This window comes from Leptinotarsa decemlineata, unplaced genomic scaffold (genome assembly GCF_025532065.1).
Source record: "Leptinotarsa decemlineata unplaced genomic scaffold, Ldec_3_MD MMD2_tig00004307_RagTag_RagTag, whole genome shotgun sequence".
In the NCBI taxonomy this organism is placed as follows: Eukaryota; Metazoa; Arthropoda; class Insecta; order Coleoptera; family Chrysomelidae; genus Leptinotarsa; species Leptinotarsa decemlineata.
Window position 1 is genome coordinate 574,921 of NW_027412606.1, and position 17,257 is coordinate 592,177.

At 37.2% G+C, this 17,257-nt stretch overlaps 1 protein-coding gene across 1 annotated transcript in view; it reads right to left on the bottom strand.

The window, feature by feature from the left end:
* LOC111516201 (lachesin) overlaps positions 1-17,257 on the bottom strand; it is a 278,815-nt gene that overhangs the window by 32,017 nt on the left and 229,541 nt on the right. The window contains exon 6 of the mRNA XM_074178727.1: positions 1,772-1,910. Within this exon, the coding sequence (XP_074034828.1) occupies positions 1,772-1,910 (139 nt within the window). The remainder of the gene's footprint in view (positions 1-1,771; positions 1,911-17,257) is intronic.

Below are 17,257 nucleotides of genomic sequence, written 5' to 3' on the forward strand. Positions count from 1 at the left end.
TACTACTGTTACCACCGAAGTATGGAACGGATTTGTGAATCACTCGGGCAAAAAAGTCATTGATATTGTCTCACCGAATACAATTCATAAGTGAAAGTCTTTTGAACGAAAACAAAAATGAAATTTTACTCTGCGACGCCCTGGTACCAGGTACCAGGTACCTGGTACCTGGTACCTGGTACCATCTTATGCAGATACTATCTATGGTCCAGGACTCTTGAAATCTGACAGACAGAGACTTCAAAAGTGCAGGATTCTTGCCTGAGACTCGTCACAGGCGTAAGGAGACTGAAGCATGTATCTCAATACTTGATCAACTGACTAATAAGAAAGTGTTTCTTCCTTATTCAGAGGAATCGGGCAAATTTCGGATATGCAGTTGGTTAGTACCTCGTCCACTAGATGGAGTGACATTTTTGTTGTTCGCTCCAATTGAAGACGAGGAATGAAATACTCTGAAAGAATTTCAATTTTCAGTTATGGAATATCATTGACTTTAGGTCGATAATGGCCACTATCTGGCACTGACGAATGGCTAAGGAGCCCGAAACCGGTCTGCAAGTGTGCCCGTTCCACAATTGAAGGTCGTCTCTTTCAGTTGTATTGCCAATTGCATAGGCAGGAAATTTTCTGTGAAGATTCCTGCGCACTGACGCCTGTCGGATATAATCCAACGCCGTTTATGGTGTTAGCCAGTGGAGTAGTTGTTTTCTGATAGGCGTCAGGCCATTCAAACTATTGTGTAGGTATATCCAAGATTGGCTTGAATTTTTGAAGTTCATTTCTTTATATATATTCTTTGAGGTAAATTCTACTGAAAAACCAGCTTATCTTTTCAAGAAATTGTTTTTCAGAACCGATATACATAATCTAAACATCTTTCGACCCCACCTAAACACAAAACATTCCCTTCTTGAATTGAAATCACCACAACTCTTCAGTTTCAAGGAAAAACCGGTTTTTTTTATAATATTAATCAGTTGATACCTATACTCAATATTATTCCACCATAAATATGTAGACAATATTTAAATTATCGTTATATTATTATATCAAATTTCCTTTATGCTTATGACATGACTTTTCAATGTGAGGGATAAAATTTTCATCTATTTGTTTTTCGCTATCATTTCCTTCTTTTCTTCCTTTCCTTTCTTTCTTTTTTCTGCAAAATATTTCGTATTATTACGAGTAAGCTGTTGCTGGTTGGATGGAAGAGAAATATCTGCCTTGATTTATCATGGGAATATATTGAATTCTGCCATTTGTTAGGTTAGATTAGTATCTCTACTGAATAACCTTCCAATGAAAGCATTTATTACTGTTATTATCATTGACCTGTTGACCGAATTCAAAATAATATCTGATCTGAATTCGAAAACATTGATTCCCAAAAATGTTCTCAAAATTATCGAACAAAACAACAAAAAATATTCACCGAAATTCGGTAGATAAATTGGGAAAATGAATTGAAAAAAATAACACTGTGGAACATCATTGAATCAAATGAAATATTTGAATTGCTATACATCAGCGCAGAAAAATATCGTAGTCTATCAAAAAAAAAATATCTACTAGCAGAAGTTACAGTCTGATGAATGTGGGGGGAATAGAACCATAGGCACTAGAAAAATAAAAGTTTTGAATTGAGATTCGAACAATTTACTTCTAGCAACGTTTACATGGCAAATATCTACCAAAAAATAACTACTCTCCTGACTTCAGATTATCATTCGACATGTTTGATGTATCTGAGGTAATAGATACTCACCCATTTAGCAGCATTTCTCCTCTATTTTTTATCCAGTAGTTGATTGTGTTGGGGTAGGCTTCCACGAAACATTCCAATCGAACATCTGTACTAACTGGGGCTCCCAGAAGTTGATTTGGAACTTTGATCACTGGGGCAACTGAAAACAAGAGAGGAAATATCAAGAACCAAAAATTATTATTTGAGGATGAATACGTCGATTTGATTTTTTCCGAGCTAGTGATCATTTTTATCCCTATCAAGGTAATTTCCACGACTTGGAGACTGGTAAAGAAGTCTTCTATGTCTCCTGACGACACCAACTTAGTTGCTGAAACGCGCTTCCAAAGAGTATTGCAGTTGGGAAAAGTGAATGTTTTCATTTTCACTCATTTATTTTATAAAAATATTCAGATTATGGAGGATGTCGTTTCAAGGGAAGATATTCATTCTCCCTTTTCCTAAAGACATATTCATAACCATGGTTTTTCACAACAGTGAAATCTTTCGCCAAAACACCAAACACTTCGACATCAATTTTTAAACTTCGCCAAAACATCGAATACCGCGCCTCCGCCAAAAATTCAAAAGCGGTTTCGTCAAAATTTGATGGCGACTTCGCCAAAAATAATATTTTCAAGCCGGCTTTAGAAATTTTTCTACTCGAAGCTGACATCGAGATTGGTCTGGAAGAACTGTGAAGAACTGAAAAACTGCTAGACGGAAATAGATTGACTCTGTATTGGAGACCTAGAAAGTCATGAATCACAAGCAACGAAATGCTGAGAGGTACCAAAATCGATATTAAGGAAGCCCAGATCAGGATATAGGTCAATCAATAAGAAATATGGAGAGTACTGAGAAAATATAATTCAAAACACATGTAGGTAAAGCTTATTGCCTGATAATGAAACTGAAGGACTGTTTCACCAGGATAAGTAATGTTTTCTGTCCATTCCATAAATGGTGTTGAATACTCAGAACTCTGAAATTTTCGTCGAATCTTTGAAAAACATCTCTTCAACCCCAAAGACTTCGCCAAAACTCTGAAAATACTGTCAATATTCATTATTGACTTCAAGATGGAGCATCTACTGACACTCTACAATTCTACAATATGTCAAGTAGCGAAGAAAAATCAATACTTGTTCTGAAAAATTTTCAATCAGTCAATGAAAGAAGTACTTGAATTTCTAGTGGATTATACTTTAGCTCTCTTCCTTTGTGGTGGTGTTACTTCCAAATGATCGATGTGATAATTCATTCTGTTATGAGACAATACTGCTGTGCTTTCATCGTCAGAAACTTGTTCATTATCCTCAAAATACAAATCATATTGCTTGCTGCTTCATGGAAATCTAGGTGAAACTGGCGTGAAATGAATCTAGTGGAACACTTCTTCCTGGCAAGAAAAATGAAGCACTTCACTCGGAGCCTCCACTCTTTTATTTATGAGAATTTGTTGGTTCTGGTCATGTATAATAATACCAACCTGATTGGCAAAACGCATATCGAGAAAAATGCAAGCTTCAGTTTCAGTTGACACGTCAAGAAGAGTACTTCGCCCACGTTACTGAAGATGACTGCCGTAGTTGTAGTTGAAACGTTTGAAGATTATAACCAAAAAAGACTACGACAAAACACGGAAACAAATCAGAACATTGACGCCAGCCGTGGAAGCCTACATTCTTATAACACATCTATTTTATACATAGATGAGACAATCTTTTGTAAGCTAAGGAAGGTAACTCAAAAATCTTTGTGACAAAAGGATTTGATCCATTTCACTCAAAGGATAACTACTACCACCTTGGAAAACAACTCGTGGTGTAGGATGTGCATTCGTAACGAACGAGACCGCCTGTGAATTTTCTTTACTTGAATCTGCCACTATTCTCACTGGAGAACTTTATGCCATCTATAAAGCTCTTTCCTTCATTGAAATGGCACCTGGTATAGAGTTTTTGATAATTACGGACTCTCTCAACTCCCTTATTTTTTTGTCGAAAATATATACGCATCACGTACTGGTAAATATGATTGAAGAGGAGATGAATCAACTAGATAACAGGAAAGGAACCCTCCTATGGGTTCCTTCACATACTGGGATTCCTGGAAACGATATAGCCGATAAACTTGCCAGAGAAGCTGTAGAATATCCAGCATGTAATCTCAGAATGAAAGCATTGCCGATGGATCTCAAATCCTATTTCCATTGCAAAATTGTAGAAATGTGGAATCACTACTAGTCTCTGAAATCTTTCAAACTTAAGGAAATCAAGGCTACATTATATCCTTGGAACAACAAAGCAACAAACCGCTTCCATCAAGTCATAATTACCAGATTACGACTGGGCCACACTCGCCTTACGCATGAACATCTATTGATGAAACAACCGCCACCAAAATGTTTTGCGTGTGAAGTGCTGTGACTGTTCACAGTTGAGAGACTGAACAATAAACTTCCCTTCAAACTTAGTGAAATTTTCCAAAATAGCAATACCAACAATATTGTTGAATTTTTTAAAGAATGTAACCTTTTATTCAAACTGTAATGTAAACAGCTGCATGTTTCAAATAAATTTTATATGTTTGCCGCTAATAGCTACGGCTGATGTGGTTTTTTCTAAATAAAAAAATGATCACCTAATATAACAAGGACCTGTATCAGAGATGATTTGTATGATGATAATTTAACAAGATGCAGTTGAGTTGTTATTTATAAAAACCATGTTGTTGAATCAGAAGTCTCACTTTGAAAATTAGGGTCAATGGTCTGAAAAATATTCTGTAACGATTCCTCACTAAAAAACTAGGACAGAGGTCATAACCACCAATCATTCTATTCGGAAATGTACGTAGGACTGATTAAATTTCAGATAAAGTAAATTCTATAATGGATTTGTTGTTTTCTGAAAAAGACATAGAAGGTTGCCTTTATGTTTTTGAAATGAAGGTACTGCTGAAATATCCAGCAATATCAACAATATACTGTGACTAATATTACTGAGAATCAGATCTTGTGTGACCGAAACTTTTTTCCAGCGCATCTGCCAAAATCATATACGTCACTTTCAGGTGGCCTAGAATCTGCATAGCCCTACTACTTCCTGGTATACTTTCTTGTATACTTTAGTATAGCAGAATTTATCAGCGGGTCAATGTAAATAGGTCTCTTTTCAACCACTTCCACAACAATAATCGACAATATCGCAGGAATCCTGAACATAATAAAGTAAATTCACTACTTTTCTTCATGGAACTCACTAGCTTACTGTGAACATTGATCAATTTCGTGAAAGTTCAATAGAAAACATCGCAATAAAATCAATATTTCACAAGAATTCTTCATTCAGAAGCCCCAGGTCATTTGAATAAAATCGTAGGCCGATGAAATGAATTAGGTTCTCGCCAAACAACCCAATTATATTGTCTGATGGAAGGAGCGGTCTTGAATTACGTTGACTATTTACACGCACCATAATAACACTACAAAATTGTGGGATTAAGGATTCACAATCTAATTACCTTGTTCCAGCTTTATAGCAAGGGTCCAGAGACAATGAGTTTTTGTACCGTTGAAATTTCGCGATAGAATCATTCGGCGTGATGTATGCGTTAAGTTCGGTACGGCTGTTGGCTGTTTATAGCTGATATCAGATGAGGAGTGTGTTTCGATGTTCAACAACAGCAGGATGGTAGAGAGGTATATATTATTCTTCACACAACGGAGACTGATGAGGTGAGAGTGCGAAATAACATATGTTTGGCATCTGACGTCATTTTGATGGGGTCAAGCGGGTGAGAACTAATAACCCGTGTGATCGCTAAATGCTTGATCAGTTGAGTTTTGTCCTTATTTGTCTCTGGAGTAACAACCGCCGGGACTTGTCAACTGAATCCGGAACATCGATTTCCACCAGTGAGGATGACAGTGTTCCATGTGAGTGGAACTGTATGTCTTTTATATACTATATCGTGTGGCAATCCTGTAGATGACCCTAAATAATACCCCTCTCAATTCAAATGACATGGGTATATATTCATTTGTATGGAACTGTCAATAGTTTTGGTAACTTCATCACACTCTGAAAGATTTTCTCTAGTGAGAGTTTGGATTTGCTTCCGCTGTAATATACCCAACAGCAAGAAAATGGTTCGAAAAAGATTTTTGAAGCATTGCAATCAGTAAGAACACACAAGATGACCTTAATTACCTGACGCTGCAGGAGTACCTGCCTCGAAAAACAAGTACTTCAATAACACCCCCAAATGAAGTGTACTACCCTAGGAATACAGTACATGCCAATAGACAGCGAGCTTGGAAGGAAGTTCTATATCTGTAGAGTAGGGGGGAGGGGTTGGGGATAGCTCTGCAATTGTCGAAGTCATCAGGCTGTAGGTGCCACTGGGTCCTAAAATTCTCAGTCCAGCCGCTTCCTTGGCTTAAGAGTCGGCAATGCAAATACCTTTACTACTGTCGTTCCCTTCAACCCACCTCAGGATAATGTCATTATCTACCGAGGCTTTGGTTACATAAGAGTGACACTCTAGTACTATCCCTGAGATTATACGTTGTCTGTTCAAAGCTAATAGTGCTTGTCTGCTATCAGTGTAGATTTTTATCTTTTTGCCAGACATTCCTTTCTTGGTTATTTCTTTTGTGGCGATTGAGATACCAGCCAGTTCTGTTTGGACCACGCTGGTATTTTTTTCGATTCCCTACTAAATTATTAGGCTTAGTGATCTGGAGTACACTCCACATCTTGAGCCTTCTTTGGTTTTTGAGCCGTCTGTATATATGCGTCGTAGCATCTGACTCTGTGATCTGTTTTATTTGTATTTTGTAGGGTTTATTAAACACAAACCTGGGTTCAATTTCATCACTGGTTGCCTGTAGCAGGGGTTGCGTAGTAAGCGCTTCCCGCCATAGGCCTATCCTGAATTGACAAATTTCTACTTCGAGGTTTACACCAGCTGTGCGCAATCGTACCATGGCCATTAACACAACTTCCTTAACGTAAAGGTCCAGGGAACAGACCCGTCTTTATAATACAAATTCTGGGAATAATTAATGAGATTTTTCTAGAAAATCAGTTATACTGTTTCTATGGAGAATACAGCATAATTCACTGTTGTCAATATGGATTTCGGACAAACTGCTCCACAGTCCAGGCAGCAAGCAGAGTCGCGTGAGGGAAAGCTGAGGGCCTTGAGACTTTGGAGTTAGCAGATCTCACACTCTGTGACTTATCTAAGGTGTTTGACACTGTCTCTATGAGCTGCTGCTGAGAAGCCCGAGTACTATGAAGTAAAGGGAATCCCACTGAACCTTGTGAAGTCCTAATGGACCAACCGTCAACAAGTGGTATCGGGCAACATACTGATCATAGGGTGCTACAGGAATTCGTCTTTGGGCCACTATTGTTCACCATTTATGTCAATGATATATTCCATTACTTGCTTCCGGACATGTGTATTGCATTTGCTGATGACACTTCGTTGATGAATTCGCACCACAGTCGATTTGTACTCAATGAATTGATGGCGACTACTGCAGCTAGAGCTGAACTCTGGTTCACGACAAATAAACTCAAAATCAACAATGATCAGACCTAGCACATCATATTCTCTTTTAACAAAAACGTTTCGAATGGATCCACTGCTAAACTACTGGGGATAACTCTCGATGATGAATTGTGGAGTAGCCACCGTCTTTGTAAGTAACGGTCTAGTCAACTATTTTTGCTGCGTAGACTGAAAAAAATTGTGGACAAAGATGTGCTATTGACTACATACTACTTTCTCTTTCATTCACTCACGAGCTCGTTTAGAGGAGCAACTCGATTTATGTAGGTATCCTCTCTTGAATTGATGAGTTTTACGTCCCCTAGAATCTTAAGCGTTTAATTTTGAGAGTTGACTTTTTGTTACGCACAACTACCCGTCTCTCAAATACCTGTCCTTTCAGCATACCTGGAAAGTCTAATATGAACGATATGAACGTTATCAAGTTTGATACTTGATAACGGGGTCAAACACGAAACCGGTCGTATAAATAAAATCTACTAGTGGTATTTAGACAAAAGTGTTTATTCATTTAAGTGATCATGAATTACCATAAAGTAGACAACTCATCAATCACATATATTGCATCAAGAAGTTGCAGAAGTTGCAAAAGAGGGCATTGAGAATAACCGAGAGTAAGCGTTACCACCATCTTTGAAGGCCATTATTAATCAAGAATTGAATAATGTCACTTCCTTTCATCTATATACATCAAACCCTTATTGAATTGCATTGAAAGGGGGGAAATTTAGACTTCCACACCTATCCTACCCGAAATAATAGACAAGTGAGGCTAAGCAGGTTCAGACTGGAAATATTTTCTTCCAGCTTAAATTCGTACAATAAACTCAATGGAGGCCTGAAAAAGCCCAATATGTATGAAAAAAATTGTGTACATTGCTTTTATTCAATAGGAGAATATATGGACTCCACAATTCAATAGAGCATTGCTCTAATAATATAGAATTGCAATGCCCATTATAGTTGTATGTATGCTATATATTCAAGTTTCAACATTGCCCCGTTTTATATATACTGTTCTGTTACTGCCCATTATCTGATAGCTTATAAGTTTAACCTGCTACGCGTGCAATTTATACGTTATGTAGTCAACAAAGTTTACATTACTTTACTCTACTATTGGTACTGAAATATATATTATCTGGGTCACATTGTGCCACAAATCAGTTAAAACAATAGCAAAAACTACATGAATTGATATGAGTAATTGCTGACTTGTTTACTTTATAGTAATTCATGATCACTCAAATGAAATGAATAAAAACACTTTTCTCTGAATACTACTGATAGATTTCATTTATACGACCGATTTCGGGTTTGACCCCATTATTAAGTATAAAACTGGTATGCCCGGTACAGATTTATACTTGATAATAGGGTCAAACCTGAAACCGGTCGTATAAATAAAATCTACCAGTGGTATCTAGACAAAAGTGTTTTTTATTCATTTTATTTAAGTGTTTAGAATTGAACTTCAAATTGCTCCATCATCCACCGTGCTCACCAGATTTGGCTCCAAGCGACTACTGGCTATTCGCAGACCTCAAATAAAGCTCAACGGTAACACATTTTGCTCGAAAGAAGAGGTCATTACTGAAACTGAGGCCTATTTTAAGGCAAGAAAGATAAATCATTTTACAAAAGTGGTATTAGAATGTTAGAGTGTCGCTGAAATGATTGTGTGGCTCTTGACCGGGATAACGTTGATGAATAAAGCCAAAAACTCATTTTCTTCCTTAGACCCATGTTACTAATCATGTGTTACTATTCATCGCAATTGGGAATATTTATTCCTATTATCGTGGGATGTGTTCCACAGTGATCACTATTTTATTAATGTCAGTGGTTGAAAATAATTCAAAATAGCTCATATGAGAGGAGGACGGAAAGTGCTACATCTAATATTTTTGTGAAACAAAAAGATAAATTCAGTGTATATCCATCTAGCTTTATTATTAACGGCAGTTATTCATCTCAAGTGAGGCACCTTTACGCCCGAAGTCAAAGCAGACACCTCAAAGGAATCTTATATTATTTATGCAGTATCATCTCGACCGGGTTTCCTGAACTGTACTTTGTCTCCGACTAGACAATTAGATTTACGTTGTTCAGAATGATTCATGAACATGGAAATCATAACATATGAATCATGTAAAAAGTAATTTCATTGAATAGTTTCATTCTGTCCAGAATAATGTTGAGTTGTTATTCATGTTGTGTATCGTCTCATTGGAAAGTCGAATGTAGGGTTTTCATATCAAACATGCTCGAGCGCGCACAAAAAATGAAACATTGAGGGAGAGACTTGATTGGAATACAAAATCAGAGGACAATTTTAAAAATGCAATGAAAATGTACAGAAATAAGAAATCCTCAGATGAGATCGGTTTGGGCCAGTACAGTTTTTATCCACCTTTGAATATTTCATCTCTGGGCTGTGATGGAAATGTACAATATTTATGCATTTTGGAAATCAGTTGTGAACAATATTGAACTGAACTCAATATGTATATGAATAGTTTTTACTTGGAGTCTGTATTGGATTCTAAATTTTTGTCAAAAGAATGGACTTTTCCGACAAAGCATGTATGAATAAGTGAATAAAAAGATGAAACATATTATGAGAATATAATAATAATAATCCCGGAGAGACTTACCTCTTGGTGGAACAACAGTACTCACAAGAGGAGGCAGCAGTACAGAATTCTCCTCGCGCTAAATATCAGCACAAACTCCAAGAGATCTGATAATTGGAACTGCTGGGGAAAAAAAGTTCTTGCTACGGATATGCTTGCCATTCCAATCTCACTCTATTCGTTTAGAGTGATGAAGTGGATTCGGGAGGAGTTGTATCAACTCGACGTAAAAACCCGAAAACAGACGCATCTTCATAGAAGTTTGCATCCGTTCTAAATCATCCGTTCCACGGTTGTACTTCCTCCGATAACAAGGAAACCGTGGACTTTTCACTTTGATGTGAACACGTGGCAGAATGATACTGGATGGAGCCTTTGTTTAGATCTCCTTCTCTGCAAGATTCACAACCATGCAAGAGTAGGATTTTGAGCTTTTTTTTTCAGGGCAGCTGCCCAAGCAGCTGGTTAATTCGGTTAAGTTTTCGACACTGAAAGAGATGATTACAACTCTGTCACCGAGTTAGAACCCGTTCATCAGCAAAAGGTCCACATGGAAATCCCAAAGATCAATGTACTTATACCAGTTTTTGGTATGAAGGTGATAATACTCGATATGGAAACAAGAAACGACATAGGATAGGATATTTATTTTGAGTCACAAAATCTATCACAACAAAATTAGAGTATATTTCTTGCCTACTGAGCTTGTGAGGTTTTATGATGGAGCATGTTTCCACTTTGCACTGGAACAGTGAAAACAGGACAAAGTTTGTTGCTAAATAGTATAGGAAAGCGGCGTGCTTGTTCATACAGATAGAAGTTATCAATTTTCTAGCAGCTCACTAGCCCACTTGAGCTGGGGCAGCAAGGATATCAACGCTTGAGGTAAGTCACTATATGAATATATAATACAGAAAGATCTAACAATCTTGAACAGAGGCACGGAGCCAACATTTATTAACGATCGTAGCCAAACATTGATAGATATCACGCTTACGACAGCCAAAATATCAAACAAAATCCAAGACTGGCAAGTCTCGGACCACCACTCAGACCACCGCTGGCTGACCTATACGGGAAACCAACATCTCAGGACCACTGTGAAATCCCGTGACCTGAAGTGGACGGATATAGCTCTCTACAATCGACTCTTAAGAGGAGCTCTGCGGGAAACAGAGGTCCTGACTCCTGGGAACAATGAAGAACTGGAAAGGTATACGGTATCTATCCACAACAAAATAGACATTGCTTATAAGCACAACCAACATATGGTGGTGCCCTGAATTGAAACACCTCAGAAACACAGCGAAAACGACCTTTGACAAGGCAAAACGTACAAGACTCGAAGAGGATTGGGGTATATATCAAGCCAACCTCAGATAGTTCAAAAAAGTCTGTAGACGAAAGCAAAGAGAAGCCTGGAGAGCTTATTGTGAGGCAGTCGAAGACTTCCCACTAGCTTCTAGGCTACAGAAGGCACTCTCAAATTACCACCATAAGAGTATCGGCATCCTGACGAGGGAAATTGGCGCCGCCAACCTCCAGGAGAGTGCTGAGATTCTTATGGAAACTCACTTCTCAGGTTCTGTCTTTCCTGAAACGATGAACTGGATGGATGTACCAACAACACCCTCACAATACGACTGGCAATATGCTAGTGCAGTAATTGATGAGGACAAAATAAGATGGGCTATATCGAGCTTTTCCCCCTTCAAGTCACCAGGACCTGACGGTATAAGACCAGCCCTACTTCAGTGGGGACTGGACACTCTTATGCCGCACCTGGTTGGAATATTCAGAGCCTCTCTAGCTCTGAGGTATATTCCCAGTAAGTGGAGAGAAGTAAGAGTAGTGTTTATACCCAAACCAGGTAGGATGGACTACACCCTACCAAAAGCATTCCGACCAATTAGTCTCACATCGTTCTTCTCAAAAACCATGGAGAGGCTATGTGAGCGGTATATAAGAGATGAAGTACTTGTTAACAACCCACTTCATCCAAATCAGCATGCAGAATCGAGAGATCATTGGACAACAAAGAATCCACCCTGGGAATATCCATAGATATCGAGGGAGCGTTTGATAAAACAACCTTTTCAACAATTACCCAGCAACTACACTCCAGGAATGTACCCCTGGTAGTAGGAGAATGGATACTTCAGGTGCTCTCTAGCAGAGCAATAAGTATCAATGTAGAAGACATCACAGTGAAAGGACTGGTCATGAGGCGATGTCCACAGGGCAAAGGACAACACAATGAAAGTATATTTCTTGCCTACTGGTATCCAACATCAACTTGAGCTTGTGAGGTTTTATGATGAAAAATGTTTCAAATTTTCACTGGAACAGTGAAAACAGGACTAAGATTGTTGCTACAGAGTATAGGAAAGCAGCGTGCTTGTTCATACAGACAGAAGTTATCAATTTTCTAGCAGCTGTGTACACAAAAAACTGCGAGAAACAAGAAAGAGAATTACTTATACAGTCTTGACGTTTCTTTGGTGTGTATACAGCATTGGTGAAATAACCAGGATTTCTTGTACTGAAGCACGTCCAACAATAATATCATTGACGGTATGAACAAGCTTGGGAAAGGTTTTCAGTTTCCCACTGCTTCATTCCTAAAATTGAAAACGAAAAGAATGATTGGCATGATGATGACGGAAATGTCATTTCAGTATCATATCCATCAGCTGAAAGGGTAGGGGAGCTGGACTCCAAACCTGAACAAAACGAGGATGACTTTCCACGTGTGTCATATTAGAAAAAAGTAGAAATCAAGACATACTTCATTGACAAACAGAGAAAAAAATTGATGATGAAATGAATGAATGAGTGCATAGGTTTTCGTGTAACCAGATAGTGAAAGGTTTATTTTGTGTAATAAGTCCAATTATTGTGGGAGAAGAGAAGACAAATTTTCCTGTGGGATAAGTAGAAATTTGATATTTCTCATACAATTTTTTCCTGATTTCGATGATGAAAATGCATCCATCATATTTGAAATTTTGGACTTGAAGAACTCATATTCCATTAAGAATGTTCAAAATAACGCTCGCCCGTCAGTTGGATATCTAATATATATAAAATGGATGTTTGTTGGTTGGTTGATTGATAAGTGATAAACTTCTACATCCATCATGATGACACTTGACATGTTTAAGTAATTTTTCATAGAAAAGGTTTTTAGGCTATCAAATTTTCTGTAACTCGCCACTATATGGTGCTGTAGAACAATTTTTTGAAAGCACTGTTCTATAACGCTGCCCACGCCTAAGTTCGTTGATTCTGATTCCGTCAAAACATTGGAACACCAGCGATACAGCAACATAGTACTAGGCTTTTATAAAGGTTTACCATCGTGTCAGCTATTGGAGCTCCTACCTACCAAATAGCAAAGTGGCTCACTAAGGAATCTGAAACCTTTTCTATTGCGGAACCAAGTTGAATAAAAAACTCTTTAGAGTTCATACAACATACAACATACGTGGTTCTGAAAGAAAGTGAAATTTTGGTTTCTTTTGATGTTAGTTCCTTATTTCCTAGCGTCCCAATTCCACATACATTGCAATACCTCAGGGAATCACTAGAGAAAAATAATTTCAATGATAACGAATTCGATGAATTCGTTTCTCTTACTAATTTGTGTATGAAACAAAATCGGTTCCAGGTAGAAGGTTGCTTTTATGAACAACAGGAAGGAACGGCCATGGGAAACCCCTTGTCTCCCTTTCTGGCAGACCTGTTTATGAGCAGATTCGAAATGGAAACCAAAAAAAAGTCGAAGTATTCTCCTAGGATTTGGCCTCCAATATGGAGGGTTAAATATCATTACATAGCAGAAACACAAGCAGAAACAAGCACGTACAGGTATATTCCTGACAGTTCACATCACTGTGGACAGCACAAACGTGCTGTGTTGAATTTTTTAGTGCATCGTGTCTTGACTAACACATGATAGGTTCAAAAAAGAAAGACGTACAATACAGGAAATAGCAGCCACTAACGGTTTCTCGAGGGGGATTGTAGATGACATAGTGAGGAAGAAGAAGTTTAGGTTAAGAATGAACGGAATCTCGACTTTCAGAGAGGACAAAAAATAAGCTAAATACATCTCAGTTCCATACTACCAATATACGAGGAACTTTGGAAAGATTTTCAAGGAATTAGGTATGAAAGTGGTTTTCAAAACCACTACAGAGCCTTTTGAGAAGTCCAAAAGACAAAGTCGAGAATTCGGAGAAGTCAGGAATTTACGAAATTGAATGTAAGGACTGCGATGCAAAATATTATGGACAGACAAAAAGATCTACTAAAGTAAGATATAAGGAACACATAGCACACTTAAAATATGGAAGACCTGGAAAATCAGCAGTCGCCCATCATATTTTGCAACAAAACCATTCCATAGACTTCATTTCATTAAGATTAGTTAGAGAAGTTAACAACAACAGGCAACTAGATACCTATGAGAGTGTAGAAATAAGTAAAAACAATAATATTATGAATAACGATGACGGATCTATACCAAAGAGCATACTATATAGCTTGTTGAAATAAAATAAAATAATGTTGTTGGGTTTACTGATTAATACATAAGGACACACTGCAAAAATAAATTTGGATAGGCAATATTGTGAAATTAATTGTTATATAGGTGAAAATTGTTATATATAAACATATATTGTGAAATAATAAGATAAGATAAGGCAAAATTGTGAAATGAATTTAGGTTGGTATACCTGTATGGGTGGTACGCCTGGATGGTTTACCTGTATGGGATACCAATATAGCATAAATGGGGTTAGCTTGCATTAGTTTCTAGATTTAATCTTCCTCTTTGAAGATGATCACTTGGTGATCGAAACACGTGTCGAGGTGTTGAAAATAACGATTTGGTGTTGGGAAAAAACCCCAGTAAAATTCATTACTTAATCAGTTTCCAATATAAAAAATTGAGTTGAGTGGCTATTTGCACAAAAAAGATGGATTGTATGGTGTCAAAAACACGTTTCTCATTAACAATTATTCGAGGAAGAAACATTTCAGCTTTCTTTTATAACATATTTCCTTATCGTCAACAAAAAAGCCTCTTTCAACTACTACCTGTTTTTATCTCATCATCATTACGTTATTTCAGTTACCTCCAGCAATGCCTTAACGCTAAATCGATACTTCTACAAGTTCCATTACGAAGCATGTGTTATTTCTCATGGCGGCGAATAAAAAGATTTGCAATACTGATGACATTAGCTGAAGTAAGTGCTATGCTATGCGGAACCGGGTCAATGCGGGTAGGATCATCTGCACTTTCTTTAACTTTCTTTTTCTGTTTTTACATATGTTGGAAATGTTCCGAGGGACTCGTCGGAAGTTTTGTATTGCAGATTGAGGCTGTTTACAATCGCGTCTAGAACTGAACAATGTTTGTTGGTGCAAGAGATAATATATGTAATATATGTAGTTATTCAGTGAATGTCACATCGAGATTTTATTGAAAGTTCGATTCAAAAGGGTTAATCAAAACGAATAATGCGTATAATACTGATAATAATAACAATGATCTTCAATGTTTCCAATAAAAAAATTGTACACATTTTCCATCATTTTTACCTAGAAATTAAATATTGAAAATAAAAGGCGAAGTTCAATTAATTCATCGAGTAAGTAGATCACTGATGACTTGGTCTTGCAGGTTTTAGACATCATTTCAATAGGTTTTTCAAATTATCAAGTGGTCTGAAAAGTTCATGGGCTAACTCATGGATGGCGCTACTAGTGTCAAATCCATATGATTTTTGGTTAACTCTAACCTTCAAAAGACACGTATACAAATTTCACAGCTGTTGAACTATTAGTTTGTGGATAAAAAGAATTTCGAGTGTTAACGAAGCATTGCTTTTCCCCAATTATTATTTTGAAGACAAGAAATGAGTCACAGACCGAATAAATTTCCTGCAAAACTTTCTGAAAATGGCCAGACTTTCCACGTATTCAGCCAGATGTACAAAGAAGCGTCTAGTATATGGCACCCTCACGCTCTCAGGATGATAAAACTTGTTTTCCAAGCTAGAAAGCATTAATTTAGCTGAGGAAATTAATTTTACTGTTCTCTTGCTGTTTCTGTTTTATGTTTCAGAATTAACTACTCTTATTTCCTTATAAAACATTTCACAAAGAAACGAACCTGATATTACGAATACTATTCGAGCATATTGCAGTATACTTTTAATTATCTTTTTTATAGTTTCAGCCTCATATAAGTGAATATGTTCGTCATATAAAAAGAAGATATAAAACTCTAACTTATATGACCGACAAACAAAGTCAAAGAATCTCCTGAGTACGTTCATTTTATGGACCTTTTCCCTGCTTTCAGTTGGTATAAACTTTGATTAGAGTTTTCCAGCACGGATTCTGCAAGAAACTTGAACTGATATGTTCACTTAAATGATCATGTCTCCATCAAGAATTACATCTCATTAGTGGAAAGGTGTATTTTAGAAAATACAAACTATCAAAGTCTCTCAAAATATTCAAATTCCACTCCAAAACATGAACAATCATTGATAATATGGTCATCTCCCCTTACGAAAACGCCATCTTTGGGGTGAACACAAAACATAAATTCCGCTTATTCATAATGAATAAGTGTCCCCAGGGTTGTATGCCAGTTTATGGGCTCTATTTTTGGACAAACTGTGGAACAGACGGCCGTGAGGTGCATTATTTATTTCAGACGAGCATTTTGATATTAACCAGCTATGATTTATTAGAAATCCTCAGAAAATATACATCAATTAAGAAATAGGTTTTAATGTGCCATAAAAAGCTCGGAAACGAGATTCCCCTTGAATCAAATACTTACCCTTTTGAACATTAAATTACACAAGAACAAATCAATGTTCAATAGAACTGGCCGATAGTTGATGAAAATCCAGTAATAGAGTTTATTTTGTGATTTTCCACTATTAAGTGAAAAGCATACAACAAAACGTAGTGATGAGTTTCAAATCAATGTATATATATCGACCTCACCCTGAACACTGAGTCATTTGAGTCATTTGTCCGAGATACGGCTAACGCTGTATGTTTAGAGTAAGGGAAAAGAGAAGCCATACCTACTGGCCCTCCCATAAAAAGTTATCACCTCGAAAACGTTTCGTTGTCAAATTGCACCTATGGAGGTTTCGGAGAAAAGCAGTTTCTTCAGATACAAATTCTGCAACAGGATTCACTCAAGTTCTGGCAACTTTTTCGGATACAGCGTGCTGAGGATGTG